Source organism: Lissotriton helveticus, chromosome 5_1 (assembly GCF_964261635.1).
Source record: "Lissotriton helveticus chromosome 5_1, aLisHel1.1, whole genome shotgun sequence".
Classification (NCBI taxonomy): domain Eukaryota; kingdom Metazoa; phylum Chordata; class Amphibia; order Caudata; family Salamandridae; genus Lissotriton; species Lissotriton helveticus.
The window spans coordinates 1,430,710,124-1,430,729,882 of record NC_136065.1 but is presented as its reverse complement, the minus strand read 5'-3'; the positions used below and the strand labels follow the sequence as shown (position 1 = coordinate 1,430,729,882).

Below are 19,759 nucleotides of genomic sequence, written 5' to 3'. Positions count from 1 at the left end.
TTGTTCCCTTCATACAGAGGAAATGAACTTGCCTGCAGATATTCCCAGCTACCTATCTTCCCAGGGGACCTTGTCTGAACCTCCAGAGGGCTACAGCAACTCTGAAGCTGGCAGTCATCAACAACTCATGCCTGCTGCAAATGGATATGTGCACAAAGGAACAGATGGCAAGTACAACTCAAACCTGTTTTAGGAAATAAAAATAATGTTGCTATTTTTAAAACTCTATAATAAAGATATAAATGTTGATGATCAACCGAAGAAACAAAAATATGAAGTCAGCAGACATTCTATTCAAAGTGCAGAATTTGCAATGTTCCCCATGAGTCAGTTATAGGAACAGTGACCTAACGTATGGCAGTCTTTTCCTGTTTACCTTGAAAACAAGAAGAGGGGCTCATAAAGTCCAAAGGGACAGAGCACCAAAATCAACTATATAGTTATAAAGATTCCCTTTGAACTTGTATTATCGCATTTCTCAAGCAACCAGTGTCACAACACTCTATCAAATCTATCACACACTTGGAACAACTCCACTCAAGGTATGAAAGTCCTTATATTAAAAAAGATTTGTTAATATATTTGATAGTGAAATTCACAACAATAAACCATCACATAAAAATTCATCATAAAAACACATGAAAAAGTAACATAGTACCCTACAAGGGCTAAAAAAAATATTCAAAAGTACATGACTAATACAATTAATATCTCATCTTGAAAAGAACAAAAGAGCACCACATGGAAGGGAAATACACAAAAGCAGTCAAAATATGCCTTCACAGTGTTAATTTGAACCGTATGTGGACAAGACTAAGCAAAGAACTGTTGTCCCTTATTTCTATGATTCTTGTCCCATATCAAGTTTAACCAAACTCTCGGCGTCAACGCGTTTTGGTGGGGATAAATCGATAAGACCACCTTCTTCAGGACTAACAATGATTTTCCTTCCTTATTCGATATCAATTAGTGTACCTTCGCTCATATCGTAGTATTATAAATTGTGACAAGCATCTAGTTCTCCGGTGATGAATAGTGGCATATGCCTCATAGTAATTGAGTAATAGCCTTAAATCGCACAACTCCGGAAAATCCACCTGAAACAGAGACGCAGTGAACAGTCTCCTGTATACCCGGCACTTAGAGCTTCGAGCTATAGAGCCTACCAAAGACGTTCCAGGAAAAGGGATGACAATTTAAAGAAATGTATCTCAATACACGACAAAGGGTGTACCCTCCTATCTACTCAAGTTAAAGACAGCGTCTCACTTCATTGATGACTGAGATATGATCCGGCCCATCTCGACATAAAGATTCGCTATACAAATGTGAATATAGTTGTGCCTTAAGGGGCCTGGGCAGGTGGAAGCTTCAAAGACATGCCCCCTCTGTGAGCTTCTCCGGACCATTTGCTGTACCCAGCAACTGGCCCCCACCAGTCCTGACCCCCCACTCTGGCTGGAAGACTGGCGGTAAAAACTACGTCAGGAAGGGGAGTGTGCCAACCCCACCCTGACGAGGTGAAGCACGACCCTGGGCTCCGGCCATCTTGAAGTTAGGGAGCTCTGCCCAATCACAGCTAAGATCCTGCCCCCCTCCCACAGGAGAAGAGCAGGCTAGGGGGTGTACCCATCCCAGGATAGGGACCTATTGGTCCCTGCCCTTGCACTACCGGTAACGCCCCTAAATTCAGTTTTTAGGGGCTCCCTGAACCTTCCTTCCTCAGATCCCTAAAAGAAAAGAAGAAAGAAGACCAAGAGGAAGAAGACCCTCAGCGCAACTGCTAACCACAGGACGACAACAACTGACTTGGCCCCAGCCCTGCCGGCATGTCGATCCTGGAACCTGCTCTTGCCTAAATCCGGGCGAATCCTGCGGACAGTAACCTTGGGACTCCCAGAGGAATTGCCTGCCTCGACCCTCTTAAAGACTGGGACTCCCATCAGCAGAGGCTCTGCTGCAACAACCCCTCTGATGCCAGCCAGGGGGCTCCGGACCAGCCCATTCTGCACCCGCCGTGCCCGGCCTGTGCCAGAGTGATCCAAGACCACGAGGACGACCCCCCGGTGACTGGGACCCGAAGTCCAGTGCCCAAAGACCCTCCTCGACGAACCAGACGCCGCCTGCAGACTCAGAACCAGGGGCCCCCCAACCGCGACCAGCTGAGGGTATGCTTTTCTGACAACCAAAGACACCCCGGCGCCCTACAGCCCCCTGTGCCTCCCTTTGGAGTACCTACCTGTGCTCCAAGATCCCAACTTACCTCTCGACGCGCTGGTCGCCCCTGGAGAGTCTCCGCCCCCAAGCCTGCAGCCTTTGTTCCCTTTTTAGGTCGAGCCTCAGGCATTGCTTTAGCAATGCTTGTTGGTGAGATATTTAGAAAGGGGCACCAGAAAATGCTGTCAAAGACCTTTGTAATGCGGCTTATGGCCAGTGCCTGTGAGGCATTCAAGCGCGAAGCTAGCATCTGGCATCGGACTTGAAAGCAGCAGACTGCTTTCGTCAGCGCGTGCTCGGCCTCACTACCTGCTCCCCCTCTTACAGCAATTAACTTTCGTTATCGCTCACACCCCATATGCTCGTTCCCTCCCACCCTTCCTTTGATGTCCGCTTTTCTAGTTTTAATTAATTCCTCTAAAGGCATGACACAATGCCTTTCCTGATCTAACAATTTGCACTCGTGTAGCTGAAGTTGATCCCAAAACCTGCCCTTTCATGTCAAAACCATTTCTTCTCCGTTTTCCATAAGCGATGCATTATCCCAGTTAGGAGGGTCCAACGCCTCATTCTTTTCTCGAACCCTCACTCGCTCTCCTCTGCCTGCATTGCTCGAGTGTCCCTCTTGTCATTTGTCTAGATCATTTCCATCTGCCCCTTTGCAAAGCTGGTTGTCTCTTTTTGTTTGCTTTCCTTTCCACCCGTCTCTTTTCTGTCATTCCGTATTTCCTCTTTGCCTCTCTCTCTACATTGGCAGTAAAACGATTATAAAGAATTTGACAACTATAAAACCACACACAAACATATAAGCCCCTTCACACAGACTCATGAACTCTTTAACAGTACAGATGCATACACACACCTCAATATTTGCACACTCCCCATACATAGACACAGCCACACTTTTCTCCCATAGACACCACTGTTCGAAATCGGCCTGAATACATGCAACTCTATAGGTTTGCCTTTTTTGCATTTATGAAAATACATACAAAGCTCCGGCCATGACAGTGTTACCTCATACCTCTCTGTTAACTCCCCTTTCCAGCGCGGTGCAGACACCCCTGTTTGTTCCTTGCTATTTTTATGACACTATGCTCTTTGTGCGTTTGGCCCACGAAACGATTGGTAAGCTCGCAGCCACTACCGTGTAACATTCACAGGAGGAGTGTGCGTTTCCTCCGGGTAGAATATAACTCGATACTACACAATATTGGATGGTGTTTAAGCCACCGCAAAACACATGTTTAAAAAAAAAAAAAGTAGACCATGTATTATTTTTGCATCCATTTGTAAAACCAGCGAGAGCTCCTAAAGAGGAGTGCCGGGCAGCTAACTGACATGGATTGTTTTTGTTTTTTTACTAACAGTTATACTTTTACTTGATTTTTGCCTACTGTAGTTGTAGAAGTCTGAAAATACGTGATTTTTTTTTTGTTCTACCAGCAAGTTAGCAGCTCTCAGCTCTGGTGTCAGGATTAAGGGGCTGTATATACCATTTTTACAAACATATCACACATTCCTTGAAAACTTTTTTCCAAGTGTTGAACAGAATACACTCCGTCAGTCTTCTATCAGCCACAGGAAAAAGGAAATAGCTCACGTTACAAGAATGATGACTTCCATGAAGAGGGGTGTTCTAAGATGTTGTGCCATTTCTCACAATTTTTGCTCGTTTTTTAGGGGACTTGTTTGCATGTTTTGACGTGGCTGAGTGGGAAACAAATAGTTTCTCTTTTATTGCGGCAGCAACCTTTCAAATATGTGTTCCTGATATCCAAGTGAGTTGGAAATTATGTAAAACATGCTATTTCTGTGAGAAGGGCAGTGGTGAGGCTTCGACTCTAGATTTCTTCTCCTTGTTTTCTTACAACATTCAACAGTTTAACAGTAGCACTCTACCGCCCTCACTCTACCGCCCTCACTCTACCGCCCTCACTCTACCGCCCTCACTCTACCGCCCTCACTCTACCGCCCTCACTCTACCGCCCTCACTCTACCGCTCTACTGCCCTCACTCTACCACTCTACTACCCTCACTCTACCGCCCTCACTCTACCACTCTACTGCCCTCACTCTACCACTCTACTGCTCTCACTCTACCACTCTACTGCCCTCACTCTACCACTCTACTGCCCTCACTCTACCGCCCTCGCTCTACCACTCTACCGCCCTCACTCTACCACTCTACTGCCCTCACTCTACCACTCTACTGCCCTCACTCTACCACTCTACTGCCCTCACTCTACCGCCCTCACTCTACCACTCTGCCGCCCTGTCTCTGCCGCCCTGTCTCTGCCGCCCTCGTTCTGCCGCCCTCCCTCTCTCTATCGCCCTCCCTCTCTCTATCGCCCTCCCTCTCTCTATCTATCGCATCACCACAGCATCACTCAGGGGCGCAACAACATCACTATGCGCTACCACAGCATCACTGAACACCACAGCATCACTGAACACCACAGCATCACTGAACACCACAGCATCACTGAACACCACAGCATCACTGAACACCACAGCATCACTGAACACCACAGCATCACTGAACACCACAGCATCACTGAACACCACAGCATCACTGAACACCACAGCATCGCTGAACACCACAGCATCGCTGAACACCACAGCATCGCTGAACACCACAGCATCGCTGAACACCACAGCATCGCTGAACACCACAGCATCGCTGAACACCACAGCATCGCTGAACACCACAGCATCACTGAACACCACAGCATCACTGAACACCACAGCATCACTGAACACCACAGCATCACTGAACACCACAGCATCACTGAACACCACAGCATCACTGAACACCACAGCATCACTGAACACCACAGCATCACTGAACACCACAGCATCACTGAACACCACAGCATCACTGAACACCACAGCATCACTGAACACCACAGCATCACTGAACACCACAGCATCACTGAACACCACAGCATCACTGAACACCACAGCATCACTGAACACCACAGCATCACTGAACACCACAGCATCACTGAACACCACAGCATCACTGAACACCACAGCATCACTGAACACCACAGCATCACTGAACACCACAGCATCACTGAACACCACAGCATCACTGAACACCACAGCATCACTGAACACCACAGCATCACTGAACACCACAGCATCACTGAACACCACAGCATCACTCGTCGCCACCACAGCATCACTGAACACCACAGCATCAATCTGTGCAACCATTCAACAACAACTGGTTCAAATATGTTCTCTCAATGTTTCAAGCTTTATTACAAATGTCGCAAAAAGATGTTAATATTTCACTTCTCTGCTTGGATTTTCGTCACAATAAAATACACTGAACATAATCTTCACAAAAGTTATTTACAAAAGTTTAAGCTATTGCCATTATAAATAACAATAACTTTTATTTAAGTATTAACTATTTAAAAAAATTAAAAGCCATTGTTATTTGTAATATCAATACATCTAAGTCACGTAAATACAACACATATTGCATTACAAATGCTATAGGTGTCACATTTGCGAAAGTTAAAACTATTGGAATTGTAAATGACAAAGCTATTAATTTAGCTATTTTCAAAACCAACACATAAATACAAAATTTGACATTTACAATACCAATAGCTCAAACTTTTCTAATGCGAGACATTTTGCATTGCAAATGCTTGTTACTTTTTCCATTGGATAACATTGAGCGCCCAACGGCTCAAATGCACCCTGCACCCAGCCGCCCGAGTAACTCGGTCTGTGCCACCTTTGTCCTATCCTGCTTTCCCCTTTGACCTGAGCAAGTGACCAGGAGCCCAACTCCCACAGCCGCGTGGCCTGCTAGCCTGCAGCCACCAACCGGAGGCCCTCTGACCCCCATTTGATAACATTGGGTCTAACTACCTCTGCACCCGCGCCGCTGAGGGTGAACCAACTGTACCTACCTGACCTTGGGGGACACCTGAGTCTATGCCCAGAACAACAACTTCACCAGTCGGGTACTCACCAGGAAACCGGTAACTCACTTACCTGCCATTGAATAACATTGACTGGTTTTGACTCGAAAAATCTTCTGTGTCTACTTTTGAAAACTTAAAATATTCATATAAAATCCTCCGAATTACGAAATACTCACCTGTGATCAGGAGAGGAGACAGTACTGTACCTTGTAGCCCGGTACTGAACCGCAAAAGTAATCCCTAGCTGGTTTACTAGTAACTTGTATTTTTGCAGCGTGAATCTTTCTGGATTCACTATGCTGTGCATTATTCCGCGGTCTTGTGGTTGGGTCCGGATTCGTAGTCTTTTCTTTGTGTTTTTTTTTTTTTCTTAGCCCAGGTGGGCGTCGGCGTCACACCCCCATGGGTGTATTTCCGGTGACGTCGGCATGCTTCCTGCGGAAGCTCCCACTCTTGGGCGCCATCTTCAGATTCTTTTTTTCCGCGGTCGGGTCTGGATCGTTCCCGTTTGGGCTCCAGACATTTTTGGAGAAAGAAGAAAGAAAATACAGAAAAGACGAGGAGAAGTCATCTGAAGACTCCAGGGGACTTCACCGACGAAAAACAAGCAAGGATAAGGCGTTTTCCATCGAGATCTTCGACGACCGTCGACGAACACGCGACCAGAGAGGCCCTGGACGCACGAGGATGGACAACACGCCGTTCAAGTTCTGCCGTAACTGCCACCACAAGTACGCGCAGAAGGACCAGCACCCGGTATGCAACCTTTGCCTACCGGTGGACCACGAAAGCAGAGACTGCAACGCCTGTTCCGCCTTCACCCCGAAGACCCTTCGTGTGAGAGAGAGGCAGAGGGTAGCACACGCCGCCCTGCAGGGGAAGGCCCCGACTCCGTCACTCTACGAGCTGGGGATGTCCTCCGAGGAAGAAGACAACGCTGCCGCCGAAGACGACAGCTACACGGTCGTAGAGACCGATTACACGAAGACTTCTGACAAGGTAGGAGACTCTTCGGCCCCCAAGAACCCGAGAGACTCTGAGTCTAGAAAAATCGAGGGCAAGACCCCGAAAGCGCCGACGCCAAAAAAGACGGCGTCCGCGACTACTCCCAGGCCCAGCGGATCCTCCGAGAAGGAGTCCCCGGCGCCGAGAGCTGCTGATCAGCAGAAAACGTCGAAAATCGTCCCCGAAAAGGATCGATCGACGAGGGAGAAAGACCCGAAACTGACGACGACGACCAGAGACCCGAAATCCGGTTCGACGTCGAAAACTTCGACTCCGAGAGGCACGGCGACGAGCCATCCGTCGAAGAGAGCGGCCGACCCGTCCGACGCGGAACACGCGGCCGAGATGGAAAAGAAAAGAAGGCGCCTCGAGGCAGAAATGGAGAACATCATGCAGCGGAAGAAAGATTTCGACGCAAAGATGAAAGCCTTCACGATCCCTCACAAGACCAAGCCACCAGTGATGGAGGCGGTCGAGGAGGAAGAAGAGATCGCCGAAGTCACCGAGCAAGACCAGGACGTCGAGGTGATCGACGACCAGGAGGAGTACGAGAATCCCTACGAAAGTTACAGCTATGGGGAGGAAGATGAGGGCAGGACAGACACAGAGTCGGCACCCTCTGACCTTCAGGAGGTAGATTACATCGATGTCGACACCGACAGCCCGGAGGAGGTGGTCGACACCTACCCCTCGAGGCCCTCGCCGCCGGACGACATCGGGGCCTACAACTCGGTGATAAAATCTGCCGCAGCAGCTTTCAAGCTCAAGCTCGACGAAGAGAAGCAGAAAGCAGACTTCCTTCTAGAAACATTACTCCCAACACAAACGAGGAGCCAGTTCCTTCCAATGCTCGAGAGCGTCTTGGCTCAGGGGAAGGAAGCTTTCAGGGAGCCCGCAACATGCAAGGCAGTAACTCCCAGAACTGAGAAGAAGTACAAGCATGCCACAAAGGACCCGGCCTACATTCAGGGCACGGTCTCCGCAGACTCCATTATCACGGCCACAGCAAGGAGGAGGGCTAACGTACCCACTACCTCGGGCCCACCACCGGATAAGGAGAGCAAAAGGATGGATCTGGTGGGCAGAAGGATCGAACGGAATGCCGTGACCCACTGGCGCATGGCTAATTCCAACGCCCTGATAAACAGGCACATGTACCAAATCATGGAGGGACTGGGGCAGTTGGTGAAGGACTTGCCCCAGGATGCCAGGCAGAAAGCCGAAAAGCTGATTGAAGAGGGGAAGAATGCAGCAAATTCTTGCCTTAAGACGGCCCTGGATGGGGCAGACACCGCCAGGAGGCTCATGATGATGGGCGTCACGGAAAGGAGGCACGCCTGGCTCAGGATATCCGGTTTCAAACCGGAGGTGCAACACAGCATCCTGAACACACCGTTCAACGGCAGCACGCTTTTCGGACCAACAGTTGATGAACAACTCAGCCAACTGAAGAAAGATAACGAAACAGCAAGATCCATGGGGGCATTACAGTTCAGAGGGAACAAGAGGGGCACCCCGTCACGGAGGCCCGGCGGGAGAGGCGGAAACCAGCCAGGTACATCACACCAGGCTTTCCAGCAAACGCACCAGGCAGACTCAGCAGGGTCATCAGAAGCAGCCCTGGCAGTACCAACAAAGAGGCCAGTCCTTTCGAGGGAGAAATGGACGGGGGCAAAATAGAAGAGGGAGCCAGCAGCCCACCTCCAAGTGACTTCAAAAAACTCCGTGTGCCCGCCCGCAAAAAAGAACCCAGGGGGCAGCACGTACAGATGGGTCAAGACAAACTAGACACCTACGACCACAGGACACCAGTGGGAGGAAGATTAAGATACCACCTCCAGGAGTGGAGAGAAATCACATCAGACAAATGGATCCTCAACATTATCCAATTCGGATACTGCATAGAGTTGGAGGGGAGGCCAACAAGCAAAAAACCAAAAAGAAAGCCACTAGCAGGCAAGCAGCTACAGTGCCTTCAGGAAGAAGCAAAAGAACTCCTGCAGAAGCAGGCCATAGAACGGGTACCCTTCAAGGAAAGAAACACAGGAGTATACTCAACGTACTTCCTGGTACCAAAAGTAGACGAGACAATGAGACCCATTCTCGACTTAAGGTTCATGAACAAATTCATAAGAACGCAAAAATTCAAAATGACCTCCCTGCAAGAGGTGCTCCCACAATTGCAGATCGGGGACTTCATGGTCACTATAGACCTCAAAGACGCATACCTGCACATCCCAATGAACAGAAAGCACAAACACATGCTCAGGTTCACCGTCGGAGAAAGCCACTACCAGTTCACGACACTGGCCTTCGGTCTGAAATCGGCACCAAGAGTTTTCACAAAGTGCCTCGCAGCAGTCGCAGCGCACCTAAGAAGGCAAGGGATACACGTATACCCTTACCTGGACGACTGGCTGGTGAAAGCAAACTCATACCAGAAATGCAAGCTGCACGCACATACAGTGACCAGCACGCTCATAAACCTGGGGTTCTCCATCCATTGGAAGAAATCATCAATGGAGCCAGAACAAGTGAAGATCTTCCTGGGAGCACAGATCAACACCTTACAGGGCAAGGTGTTCCCCAGCGAGAAGAGGGCGAGGGCGCTGGTGAAGGAAACTCGCCTCTACCGGAAGGGACAAGCTCGGACAGTGAGGACTGCGAGCAAGATCATGGGGATGATGGCATCATGCATCCACCTGGTACCGAATGTACGACTCCACATGAGACCCATTCAAGAATGGCTACAGGAGCAATGGTCACAAGCTACAGGCAGTTGGGAGGATCTAGTGGTTGTAACGCACGAAGTGCAGAAGGAGATGACATGGTGGACCATGGAGAACATAGCAAGGGGAAAGCCTCTAACGCCCCCAACGCCAACAGTGACCATCACCACAGACGCATCCCTGAAGGGATGGGGCGCTCACATGGAGGAGCTCAAGGTGAGAGGACTGTGGACACCGACGGATGCCACAAAACACATCAATTACTTAGAATTGAAGACAATCTTCCTTGCACTGAAAGCCTTCCAGACAAGACTGTACAATCACAAGGTGTTGATACAAACAGACAATACCACTGCGATGTTCTACATCAACAAGCAGGGGGGCACCCAGTCAGCCCCGCTTTCAACGCTAGCACAGGAGATATGGAGGTGGGCAATCCCTCTCAAGATAGACCTGCTGGCCATACACCTGCCAGGGAAGGACAACATACAAGCAGATTGGCTCAGCAGGCAGACTTCAGCATCCCACGAGTGGGAGCTCAATGCTCAGGAGACAAGGCACCTATTCGACAGATGGGGAACTCCATCGGTGGACCTGTTTGCCACACGCCAGAATGCAAAATGCCGAAACTTCGCATCCAGGCAGCCCGAGGAGGGGTCACTGGGGAATGCCCTATGGATAGATTGGTCAGGGACATTTGCCTACGCCTTTCCCCCGATACCACTGATGCACAGAGTACTGAGCAAGTGCAGAGCGAGCAACATGACACTGATACTGGTCGCACCACAGTGGGCGAGGCAGACATGGTACTCGCAGATCATGGAGATGACACAGTGTGCACCCCACAGATTCAGCAGGAGGAAAGACTTACTCTCCATGCAGAACGGAGAGGTGCTGCACCCAGAGCCAGAGAGCATGAGCCTAGTAGCGTGGCTCCTGAGGACATAGAGTTCGCACATTTAAGGTTGCCAGAAAGTACACTGAAGGTCCTGCAGGAGGCAAGAAGGCCTAGCACTCGGAAGTGCTATGTTGCGAAATGGAAGAGGTTCACAATATGGTGTAGACAAGAAAGACTTCACAATAAGATGAAGAGGGACTCCACAGTGCTAAAGTACCTGACGCACTTGCTAGAGAAGAACCTTAGCTCATCCTCCTTGAGGGTTCACTTAGCAGCAATAGTCGCCTACACAAGGGGTGAAACGTGCAGGAGTTTCTTCACATCACAGGTGGTGAAGAGATTCTAGAAGGGGCGAAAAGGATCGCCCCGCCCAAGCGGGTGCCGCCACCTGCATGGAACTTGAACATAGTCCTAACGGAACTCATGAAAGAGCCCTTTGAACCGCTCCACAAGGCGTCCTTAAAGATGCTGACTATGAAAACAGCTTTTCTGGTTGCAATAACGTCCCTACGCAGAGTAAGCGAGCTTCAGGCTCTGACGCTACAAGAACCCTACATACAAATACACAATGACAGGGTTGTGATGAGGACTGACCCAAACTTCATGCCGAAGGTGGTATCTAAATTCCACATGAACCAGTCTATACAGATACCGAGTTTTTTCCAAAAACCAACAACTGCCGCTGAGCGAGCTCTGCACACCCTGAACGCCAGAAGGGCAGTCATGCACTACATCGAAAGACGAAGGGACACAGGAAAACAAAACAGTTCTTTGTGTCATTTGCCAACAGTTACATGGGAAAAGCAGTAACCAAAAAGACAATTGCACGATGGATCGCACAGACAATCCAACTCTGCCACAAGCGTGCAGGACAAGAGCTAGCAGAGGGGACACGTGCCCACTCCACTAGGAGAAAGGGCGCTACAATAGCCTTCCTGGCTAACACACCCATACAAGACATATGCCTGGCGGCAACATGGGCTTCGGTGCACACGTTCACGAAGCACTACTGTGTGGACATACAGATGAACAAGGAAGCTCAAGTTGGACAGAAGGTGCTACAGCACATATTCAATACCCAACGCTCATCTTCCACCCAACCGCCACAGAAATGAGAAACCGCTACGAAATCTATGCACAGCATAGTGAATCCAGAAAGATTCACGCAGCAAAACGAATAGTTTTCTTACCTGTCGGTGTAGTTTTGCAGCTTGAAGATCTTTCTGGATTCACTAGCGAACCCACCCACCTCCGCCAGAAAGATGAGGCTGGAGAGAGAAGAGGTGGTTAACAAAAGAAAGGTTTTAAAAAAAGTACAAAGCGGTAAAATACCAACTAAATAGAACATTGCCATTACTTCGGAAACGAAAAGAAACACGGAAAAAAAGAACCCGAAGATGGCGCCCAAGAGTGGGAGCTTCCGCAGGAAGCATGCCGACGTCACCGGAAATACACCCATGGGGGTGTGACGCCGACGCCCACCTGGGCTAAGAAAAAAAAACAAAAACAAAGAAAAGACTACGAATCCGGACCCAACCACAAGACCGCGGAATAATGCACAGCATAGTGAATCCAGAAAGATCTTCAAGCTGCAAAACTACACCGACAGGTAAGAAAACTATTCGTTTCTCCATAGGAATCCATTGTCTGCTTTTCTATGAAATTTCTTCGGTCTACTTTTGGAAACTAGAAATATTCTTTAAAAATCATACGAAATACTGAAACGTAATTACTTACCTGTTTTAAGTTGAGACCCCAGTACTGGCCCCAGGAGCCCAGTACTGGATTACAAAAGTAACAAGATCGTACTTTAACTGCAACATGAATTTTCTCCCATTGGATAACATTGCCAGATTTCTGTTGAAAAGTTTCTAAGTGCGAACTTTTAAAATAGCTTTTTATTCCTGAAAAATCACTGCAATACCTAAATCGTTTTTGCTAAACTGTTTCCAGCTTAGACCCCAGGACTGAATCTAGGAGCCAGTCCTGGAATTACCAAAGTAATCTACAAAGTAATCAACTGCGTTTGTACAAGAAAATCCATTGAGCTCAATGCTAAATTGTGTGTAGAATTGTGTTGCCTACTGCAACCCCTGTACCTATCGTGTTTACAAAGTTTATTGCCTTTCTGCAAAGTACTCACCTGAGACCTCTCAGATTGAGAACAGTATATTTTGATGTCTGTTGGTTCTAGAAGTAAAACAACTATATCTTTGGTATAAAAACAATTGGCCTGGAGTTCAGCCTTTGAGTGTGTGAAACCTTTTGCTGCATACAACAAATGCTTTACACTGTCCTCTGGTACTGCCTTACTGCTCGATCAAGCTACCACTTTAGAAAGTAAGGTCACACCTGGCTTTAACCTCTGTTATACCTCTGGGGTTTGTGGACTCTATACACACTGTACCTTATTCTGGTTCAGTATATATTGAGCCACTTTCTCACAATAAGGACTTTCATATCTTGAGTGGAGTTGTTCCAAGTGTGTCATAGATTTGATAGTGTTGACACTGGTTACTTGAGAAATACGGATAATATAAGTCCAAAGGGAATCTTCATAACTATGTAGTCTTTTCCTGTACACAGTAAAAAAGAAAGCAAAGAATATTGGATGATAATAGTTGATATAGCAGTTTTGCAGCGTGAATCTTTCTGCATTCCCTATGCTCTGCATTACTCCGCGGTCTAGTGGTTGGGTCCGGAATCGTAGTATTTTCTTTTTTTTTGTGTAGCCCAGGTGGGCGTCGACATCCCACCTTCTGGTGTACTTCCTGACACGTCGGCACTCTTCCTTTGGAAGCTCCCACCTTTGGGTGCCATCTTCAGATTCTTTTTTCCGTCATTGGGTCTGGATCGTCACCGAGGGGTTCCAGAGTTTTTGTAGAAAAGAGGAAGGAAAAAGCTGAAATCCACCGAAAAAGTTTGGAGAAGACATCCAGGAACAAGACCGCCGGGACGACTAAGAAGGAGGAGAACTTTGAATACTTTGACGTCCAACGGAGAATGCGCACACAGGGGGCCCCCTGATCGCAGGAATGGACAAGACCCTGTTCAAATTCTGCCGCAATTGCCACCACAAGTACGCGCAGAAGGACCAGCACCCGGTTTGCAACCTCTGCCTGCCGGTGGACCACGAAAGCAAGGATTGCAACGCCTGCTCAGTCTTCACCCCAAAGACACTCAGGATTAGAAAGAGGCAGAGGATAGCCAACCACAGCATGCAAGGAAAAGGCCAACCTCCGTCGCTTCGGGACTTGGGCCTCTCCAGTGACGAAGAGGACAACATCGCCGAGGGACCAGATGACTTCCCGGTCGTAGAGACCGATAAGAAAACTACAAAAGAGGTAGAAGAGACGTTGACCCCTAAAACCCCGACAGACTCTCGAAAGCCTGAGTCAGACTCTCTAAAAAAGTGTAAGTCCACGAAGGGAGCACTGGCGCCCAACATTTCGACGGCCGCAGCTGCATCCAGGGACAAACAGCCCAGCGGATCCTTCGAAAAGGACTCCCATGTGGCGAAAACACACGAAAAGGCTAGGTCGTCCAAGCACGCCCCGAAAAAGAGCACTCAACGGTGAAGGAAAAGGACCCGAAGACTTCTTCGAAGTCGACATCTACGTCGAATAGATCGTTCAAAGCACTCGACGCAGAACAGGCCGCGCATATGAAAAGGAAAAAGAGAAGGCTCGAGACCGAAATGGATAACATCCTGCAAAGGAAAAGAGAATTCGCCAAGCGGATGAAGATCATACAGTTCGGATACTGCATAGAACTGGAAAAGAAACCACCACAGGAAACCGAAAAGGAAAACGCACTCAGCAAAAGAGCTAGCGCTACTCACAGAGGAAGCACAAGAACTCCTCCAGAAGGAAGCCATAGAAACAGTACCATTCAAAGAAAGAAACAAGGGAGTGTACTCTACTTCCTCGTAACAAAGGTAGGCGAAACCCTTAGACCCATCTTGGACCTACGGTTCCTAAACCAATACATAAGAACACACAATTTCAAGGTGACATCTCTTCAAGAAGTCATTACTCAGATAAGGGACGGAGACTTTATGTCCAACATAGACCTAAAGGACGCCTACCTACACATTACCATGAACAGACAGCACAAACATCTACTGAGATTTGCCATCAACAAGGCACACTACCAGTTCACCGCCCTGGCCTTTGGACTGAAATCCGCACCAAAGGTCTTCACCAAGTGCCTCGCTGCCGTGGCAGCGCACCTAAGGAGAGAAGGGATCCATGTATACCCTTAGCTCGACGACTGGCTCATAAAGGCAAGTTTTGCAGCGTGAATCTTTCTGGATTCACTATGCTGTGCATTATTCCGCGGTCTTGTGGTTGGGTCCGGATTCGTAGTCTTTTCTTTGTTTTTTTTTTTTTTTTCTTAGCCCAGGTGGGCGTCGGCGTCACACCCCCATGGGTGTATTTCCGGTGACGTCGGCATGCTTCCTGCGGAAGCTCCCACTCTTGGGCGCCATCTTCAGATTCTTTTTTTCCGCGGTCGGGTCTGGATCGTTCCCGTTTGGGCTCCAGACATTTTTGGAGAAAGAAGAAAGAAAATACAGAAAAGACGAGGAGAAGTCATCTGAAGACTCCAGGGGACTTCACCGACGAAAAACAAGCAAGGATAAGGCGTTTTCCATCGAGATCTTCGACCGTCGACGAACACGCGACCAGAGAGGCCCTGGACGCACGAGGATGGACAACACGCCGTTCAAGTTCTGCCGTAACTGCCACCACAAGTACGCGCAGAAGGACCAGCACCCGGTATGCAACCTTTGCCTACCGGTGGACCACGAAAGCGGAGACTGCAACGCCTGTTCCGCCTTCACCCCGAAGACCCTTCGTGTGAGAGAGAGGCAGAGGGTAGCACACGCCGCCCTGCAGGGGAAGGCCCCGACTCCGTCACTCTACGAGCTGGGGATGTCCTCCGAGGAAGAAGACAACGCTGCCGCCGAAGACGACAGCTACACGGTCGTAGAGACCGATTACACGAAGACTTCTGACAAGGTAGGAGACTCTTCGGCCCCCAAGAACCCGAGAGACTCTGAGTCTAGAAAAATCGAGGGCAAGACCCCGAAAGCGCCGACGCCAAAAAAGGCGGCGTCCGCGACTACTCCCAGGCCCAGCGGATCCTCCGAGAAGGAGTCCCCGGCGCCGAGAGCTGCTGATCAGCAGAAAACGTCGAAAATCGTCCCCGAAAAGGATCGATCGACGAGGGAGAAAGACCCGAAACTGACGACGACGACCAGAGACCCGAAATCCGGTTCGACGTCGAAAACTTCGACTCCGAGAGGCACGGCGACGAGCCATCCGTCGAAGAGAGCGGCCGACCCGTCCGACGCGGAACACGCGGCCGAGATGGAAAAGAAAAGAAGGCGCCTCGAGGCAGAAATGGAGAACATCATGCAGCGGAAGAAAGATTTCGACGCAAAGATGAAAGCCTTCACGATCCCTCACAAGACCAAGCCACCAGTGATGGAGGCGGTCGAGGAGGAAGAAGAGATCGCCGAAGTCACCGAGCAAGACCAGGACGTCGAGGTGATCGACGACCAGGAGGAGTACGAGAATCCCTACGAAAGTTACAGCTATGGGGAGGAAGATGAGGGCAGGACAGACACAGAGTCGGCACCCTCTGACCTTCAGGAGGTAGATTACATCGATGTCGACACCGACAGCCCGGAGGAGGTGGTCGACACCTACCCCTCGAGGCCCTCGCCGCCGGACGACATCGGGGCCTACAACTCGGTGATACAATCTGCCGCAGCAGCTTTCAAGCTCAAGCTCGACGAAGAGAAGCAGAAAGCAGACTTCCTTCTAGAAACATTACTCCCAACACAAACGAGGAGCCAGTTCCTTCCAATGCTCGAGAGCGTCTTGGCTCAGGGGAAGGAAGCTTTCAGGGAGCCCGCAACATGCAAGGCAGTAACTCCCAGAACTGAGAAGAAGTACAAGCATGCCACAAAGGACCCGGCCTACATTCAGGGCACGGTCTCCGCAGACTCCATTATCACGGCCACAGCAAGGAGGAGGGCTAACGTACCCACTACCTCGGGCCCACCACCGGATAAGGAGAGCAAAAGGATGGATCTGGTGGGCAGAAGGATCGAACGGAATGCCGCGACCCACTGGCGCATGGCTAATTCCAACGCCCTGATAAACAGGCACATGTACCAAATCATGGAGGGACTGGGGCAGTTGGTGAAGGACTTGCCCCAGGATGCCAGGCAGAAAGCCGAAAAGCTGATTGAAGAGGGGAAGAATGCAGCAAATTCTTGCCTTAAGACGGCCCTGGATGGGGCAGACACCGCCAGCAGGCTCATGATGATGGGCGTCACGGAAAGGAGGCACGCCTGGCTCAGGATATCCGGTTTCAAACCGGAGGTGCAACACAGCATCCTGAACACACCGTTCAACGGCAGCACGCTTTTCGGACCAACAGTTGATGAACAACTCAGCCAACTGAAGAAAGATAACGAAACAGCAAGATCCATCGGGGCATTGCAGTTCAGAGGGAACAAGAGGGGCACCCCGTCACGGAGGCCCGGCGGGAGAGGCGGAAACCAGCCAGGTACATCACACCAGGCTTTCCAGCAAACGCACCAGGCAGACTCGCAGACTCAGCAGGGTCATCAGAAGCAGCCCTGGCAGTACCAACAAAGAGGCCAGTCCTTTCGAGGGAGAAATGGACGGGGGCAAAATAGAAGAGGGAGCCAGCAGCCCACCTCCAAGTGACTTCAAAAAACTCTGTGTGCCCGCCCGCAAAAAAGAACCCAGGGGGCAGCACGTACAGATGGGTCAAGACAAACTAGACACCTACGGCCACAGGACACCAGTGGGAGGAAGATTAAGATACCACCTCCAGGAGTGGAGAGAAATCACATCAGACAAATGGATCCTCAACATTATCCAATTCGGATACTGCATAGAGTTGGAGGGGAGGCCAACAAGCAAAAAACCAAAAAGAAAGCCACTAGCAGGCAAGCAGCTACAGTGCCTTCAGGAAGAAGCAAAAGAACTCCTGCAGAAGCAGGCCATAGAACGGGTACCCTTCAAGGAAAGAAACACAGGAGTATACTCAACGTACTTCCTGGTACCAAAAGTAGACGAGACAATGAGACCCATTCTCGACTTAAGGTTCATGAACAAATTCATAAGAACGCAAAAATTCAAAATGACCTCCCTGCAAGAGGTGCTCCCACAATTGCAGATCGGGGACTTCATGGTCACTATAGACCTCAAAGACGCATACCTGCACATCCCAATGAACAGAAAGCACAAACACATGCTCAGGTTCACCGTCGGAGAAAGCCACTACCAGTTCACGACACTGGCCTTCGGTCTGAAATCGGCACCAAGAGTTTTCACAAAGTGCCTCGCAGCAGTCGCAGCGCACCTAAGAAGGCAAGGGATACACGTATACCCTTACCTGGACGACTGGCTGGTGAAAGCAAACTCATACCAGAAATGCAAGCTGCACGCACATACAGTGACCAGCACGCTCATAAACCTGGGGTTCTCCATCCATTGGAAGAAATCATCAATGGAGCCAGAACAAGTGAAGATCTTCCTGGGAGCACAGATCAACACCTTACAGGGCAAGGTGTTCCCCAGCGAGAAGAGGGCGAGGGCGCTGGTGAAGGAAACTCGCCTCTACCGGAAGGGACAAGCTCGGACAGTGAGGACTGCGAGCAAGATCATGGGGATGATGGCATCATGCATCCACCTGGTACCGAATGTACGACTCCACATGAGACCCATTCAAGAATGGCTACAGGAGCAATGGTCACAAGCTACAGGCAGTTGGGAGGATCTAGTGGTTGTAACGCACGAAGTGCAGAAGGAGATGACATGGTGGACCATGGAGAACATAGCAAGGGGAAAGCCTCTAACGCCCCCAACGCCAACAGTGACCATCACCACAGACGCATCCCTGAAGGGATGGGGCGCTCACATGGAGGAGCTCAAGGTGAGAGGACTGTGGACACCGACGGATGCCACAAAACACATCAATTACTTAGAATTGAAGACAATCTTCCTTGCACTGAAAGCCTTCCAGACAAGACTGTACAATCACAAGGTGTTGATACAAACAGACAATACCACTGCGATGTTCTACATCAACAAGCAGGGGGGCACCCAGTCAGCCCCGCTTTCAACGCTAGCACAGGAGATATGGAGGTGGGCAATCCCTCTCAAGATAGACCTGCTGGCCATACACCTGCCAGGGAAGGACAACATACAAGCAGATTGGCTCAGCAGGCAGACTTCAGCATCCCACGAGTGGGAGCTCAATGCTCAGGAGACAAGGCACCTATTCGACAGATGGGGAACTCCATCGGTGGACCTGTTTGCCACACGCCAGAATGCAAAATGCCGAAACTTCGCATCCAGGCAGCCCGAGGAGGGGTCACTGGGGAATGCCCTATGGATAGATTGGTCAGGGACATTTGCCTACGCCTTTCCCCCGATACCACTGATGCACAGAGTACTGAGCAAGTGCAGAGCGAGCAACATGACACTAATACTGGTCGCACCACAGTGGGCGAGGCAGACATGGTACTCGCAGATCATGGAGATGACACAGTGTGCACCCCACAGATTCAGCAGGAGGAAAGACTTACTCGCCATGCAGAACGGAGAGGTGCTGCACCCAGAGCCAGAGAGCATGAGCCTAGTAGCGTGGCTCCTGAGGACATAGAGTTCGCACATTTAAGGTTGCCAGAAAGTACACTGAAGGTCCTGCGGGAGGCAAGAAGGCCTAGCACTCGGAAGTGCTATGTTGCGAAATGGAAGAGGTTCACAATATGGTGTAGACAAGAAAGACTTCACAATAAGATGAAGAGGGACTCCACAGTGCTAAAGTACCTGACGCACTTGCTAGAGAAGAACCTTAGCTCATCCTCCTTGAGGGTTCACTTAGCAGCAATAGTCGCCTACACAAGGGGTG

At 49.7% G+C, this 19,759-nt stretch overlaps 1 protein-coding gene across 1 annotated transcript in view; it reads left to right on the top strand.

Annotated features, from left to right (window-relative positions):
• LRIG2 (leucine rich repeats and immunoglobulin like domains 2) overlaps window positions 1–19,759 on the top strand; it is a 412,722-nt gene that overhangs the window by 338,595 nt on the left and 54,368 nt on the right. The window contains exon 16 of the mRNA XM_078644436.1: window positions 18–167. Within this exon, the coding sequence (XP_078500562.1) occupies window positions 18–167 (150 nt within the window). The remainder of the gene's footprint in view (window positions 1–17; window positions 168–19,759) is intronic.